Source organism: Cryptomeria japonica, chromosome 4, assembly GCF_030272615.1.
Source record: "Cryptomeria japonica chromosome 4, Sugi_1.0, whole genome shotgun sequence".
Classification (NCBI taxonomy): Eukaryota; Viridiplantae; Streptophyta; class Pinopsida; order Cupressales; family Cupressaceae; genus Cryptomeria; species Cryptomeria japonica.
This window is the reverse complement of record NC_081408.1, coordinates 770,840,439-770,844,470: the sequence shown is the minus strand read 5'-3', so window position 1 is coordinate 770,844,470 and position 4,032 is coordinate 770,840,439. Positions and strand designations below refer to the sequence as shown.

Sequence of the window (4,032 nt, the reverse complement as noted above, 5' to 3'; positions counted from 1 at the left end):
TTGTAACAAATATTTGATTAGGTTCGGAGAAATTTGTGTCCTTGAAATGGGTATCCATTTTTGTGATGAATTGTTTGACCTACATTTTTTCCCTTTATTTGACCTCAACTAATTGCTTTAATCTATGAACTCAAACCCAAAATAATTCCCGTATTAGTGAGCTAATCCAACAAATCTTTTGGATTTAATCTTCTTAAGTTGCTTGGGAGATCATACCCCAGTTTGTTCTTTTTCTTCTTCAAAATATATATTTAGAAGAAAATATTCATTTATAATACATATTTGTTAGGGTTTGAAGATATTTGTAAACTTGAAAATGGACATCCATTTTTGCAAAGATTTTTTGGGTTCACCTTTTTCTACTTTCTTGAACCCAACTTCTTGTTTTCAACTATGGGTTAAAACTCAAAATAATTTCTATCATAGTGATTCAATCCAATAAATCTAGAGGATTTAAGATTCCTAAATTGCTTGGGAGATCAAACCTCAATTTGTTCCCCACCTTCTTCAACATCAACACTAATTTATCCTCGACGTAGATAGTTCTTACTCTAAAATTGATGCATCATTTTTAAACTCTTCCTAATTTTCTTGATTGTCATCATTGAACATCGACAACCACCACCATTTGTCACCTTTGCACGATCTCAAATGGATTCAAACTTGGCTTGAATGGCTCTCAATGTGTTAGCTAGACCATCACATGATGCTCTATATTTTTTTTCATTTCTCCTACCACCTCAATGGGCCATTTTAACTTATAGACCAATTTCAATGCAACACATTCACAATTATCTTCTAGTACAAACCATAACTCTTCCTTTGTGAAACATAGCTCACCTCTTTTAAGACTAAGAACTTTTCTCTTACCAACAAATGTAGTGATACTAATATGTTAAACAAAAAACAAATTATCACACATGTAGAGTACACAATGAGTGATAATATAAATGATCAAAGACTCAATTTTCATCTTGAATCCAATAGTCTCAAGTGATCACCAACAATTTTATTCCAACTCATGAACCCTTTGTATTTTGATCTTCTATACATGCATAAACTTGGGTTAATTATGGTTGGCATTCGCCTAGTATAATTTTCCAAAAGAAAACTAATCAATAGCTCAAGATGGTCTATCTTTTAGAGAAATTGTTTCGACTTCTAATTTGAATAATCAATTGACAGACATCATCATTCAACGTGCATTAATAACTTTGCAACCAATTTGTAATGCAACATACTAGCAAGGATGCACGTGTAATATGCATGGAAGCACTCAATAATGTGCAACTTAGGGAAGATTGCAATCTTCAAGAAAAGTGTATATACAATTAATTGCACATGCCAAAGAACATATACACACAACTTTAAAACCAAGGTGCTCAAATCATTATATCCCAATTTCAACATAGAACAATCAATGCACAAAACAAGAACCTACACACAAACATCAAGTTATTGTCATGACTTTGGAATCAATCCTATGAGTGTTGATACAAACGTCCTTAAATCTAATCATCACCTATGGATTTGATCTTCCCAAATTTTTAGACCCTCACTCTTTGCTTGCTCTGGAGCACTCTATCAATTCTCACATAAAAAACAAGTTCTAGTTGCTTTTTAATTTGCATGAGATAGGAATAAGTATTTTCTTTGGTAAACGATGTAGGAGATGCCCAGATAACAATTTTTTAACAAGATGGAAGACAACAAACAGTTGGTGTGTGACTTAGAATAGTGATGCAATGTTAATATCATTAGATACTTCTTTTTAGGTTCATGGTATGTACAAGGTGTCCAGCTTATATGTTTGCGAGGCCTTTTAAATGAATTATAATTTGTCTTTAAATGCAACACCATAACGTATAAAATATAACCATTACATATATCAATAAAGACGACTTCCAAATCTCTACAAATATAGCAATAGCAATTGACATAAGATCATATGGTCATATAATTTTCTCCTACATCAAGAAGATCTGAAACATAAGATACAGTAACTAATCAATGATCATCCTCTCATTTTCTTCCTTAGGGGCAGAGTGTCAAACTACTCTATTGAAGGAAAAAAAGTACCGATTGCTTTCACTATAATTACAAATGAGAAACCAAACTGTACGGATGATAACGATTAGGCCTGGGCTACGAACCCTTATTGAAGCCATACATGGAAGAAAAGGTCTGGATAAGCGTAAACACGAAAATGAGTGTTGCAGCCAGCACAGATATTGTGGTGCGCCAGTGGCTTGTGAAACGGCTGATAAAGAAGTCCATCAATCTAACCCTCCATTTGCTCCTGTAACCCTCTGTTATCTCTGTCTTCAATGCTTTGAGCGGCTGAAGAGAAGAAATGGCCATGCCCTTGCACAGACTGTCCCACAACTGAGCCACCTGAGCATCGTTTCCTACATAGATATAAAAGATCCCCGCCATTCTTAGCTGCGTCACATCTTTTTCTGTGAAAATCAAACTCTTCATCAAACCGACATAGCAAGAGACAACCTGCAATTCCAAGGGCAGAAATGCTTCCATAGCCATGAGATTTCTCAGAACAGTTTCAGTGGTTTCCAATATCATTAAGACGGGAAGGTAGAGAACAGAGGTTTCCTTGTCAAATCTGAGGGCCATGCCGCCATCTCCAGTGTATGGGCGGATGCAAATTCCGGCCTTGCATAATCTTGAAATGGAAGGGAGAACGTAATTAAACCGCCTTTGGACTGTTGAAGAAGAAGAAGAAGCAGCAGAAGCAGACTCTGTCCCGGAAAAGAAGGAGAGGGTTACACCGTGCAAGAAACCCAGAAAATGTTCCCGACCGACAAAGGAGGAATCGAGTTCAAATCGTGAAAGCTGCAGGTATTTGAACGGGAAAAACGAAGAAGCGGCGTTTAAGAGCAAGTCAAACAGCTTGGCCTGTGATTCTTTTTGAGATCCACTCTCCAGTTGTAAAATCTTGTCCAGGACGAGCAGGGGGATTTGATTTTCCAGCTTCACGATGTCCCCCAATACTGCAAATCCCACCGATTTAATTCGGCTCTTGTCAAAAAGGGGCTCGAAATACATAGAGTCAGAAGAATCCGTTTGATCTTTGCCTGCGAGAGTCCTGAGCAGCTCCAGCAGAAAGGAACCGTCCAAAAGCATCATCCACGCTAGGGTTTCAGAGTTGCAGTAGATGATTTTCTCGTATTTGTCTCTTATTTGACCATCCATTTTCTCAATCTCTGCGACCACGGAATTAATGTCTGTTTTTCCGGGGAGGCGTCTGGTCATTCTCTGAGCAGCCCGCAGCTTGTGGTTCTCCATGCCGTGAAGATCTGTGGTGCGTTGGTAACAGGGGCCGATGGAGACCACCTGTGGGAGATAAGCATCGCGCTTCAGGTCGACCAGGATTTTGGGGACGTTGAAGATGCAGACAGTTGAGGGGCGTGCGATGCATTCCTGGGCTTGAAGACCCTGTTTTATGTGAATCAGCCATTCACCTTGCCGGATGTCTTCGCTGGGCACTTCACTGAAGCTCAAAGCCATGAAATATGGATGCCGTGGGGATCGAACACTGGGTGAGGTGAAATAGATTAGCTATTACACACCATAGCTTCTTCTAACTTGTGACGAATAGTTCCTAAAGTCTTCGATTCTATTTGTGAGGGTGAAATGGATTAGCTATTACACACCATAGCTTCTAATTTGTGACAAATAACTCTTAAAGTCTTCGATTTTATTTGTTTTTTTCAATTATAAAAGGGCAGTCAAAAATGTCCAAGTTTTACAGTATACAAGAGCAATTGAATTATTACTATTTTTGGAACTTACAAATCTGGTGTACATTTTTTAAATTTGATAAATTTTTTATGTTAGATTAATCACCATCAAATTATTTTTAATTTTTTGAAATTTCATGGTACCATACGGAATCAAGAATGATTAACAATTCTAAATTCACAATATAATTTAATATTTTATTTATATAGATTGTTAACAACACATAGTCAATCATGAGTTTCCACGCATATATTTGGTCTATGTTATCATCAC

At 37.1% G+C, this 4,032-nt stretch overlaps 1 protein-coding gene across 1 annotated transcript; it reads right to left on the bottom strand.

Moving 5' to 3' along the window:
• Positions 1-1,856: 1,856 nt before the first annotated feature.
• On the bottom strand, positions 1,857-3,763 carry LOC131033464 (putative UPF0481 protein At3g02645). Its single transcript, XM_057964706.2, has one exon. The coding sequence runs from the start codon at positions 3,523-3,525 to the stop codon at positions 2,146-2,148; it is 1,380 nt and encodes a 459-aa protein (XP_057820689.2). The 5' UTR covers positions 3,526-3,763; the 3' UTR covers positions 1,857-2,145.
• Positions 3,764-4,032: the final 269 nt, after the last annotated feature.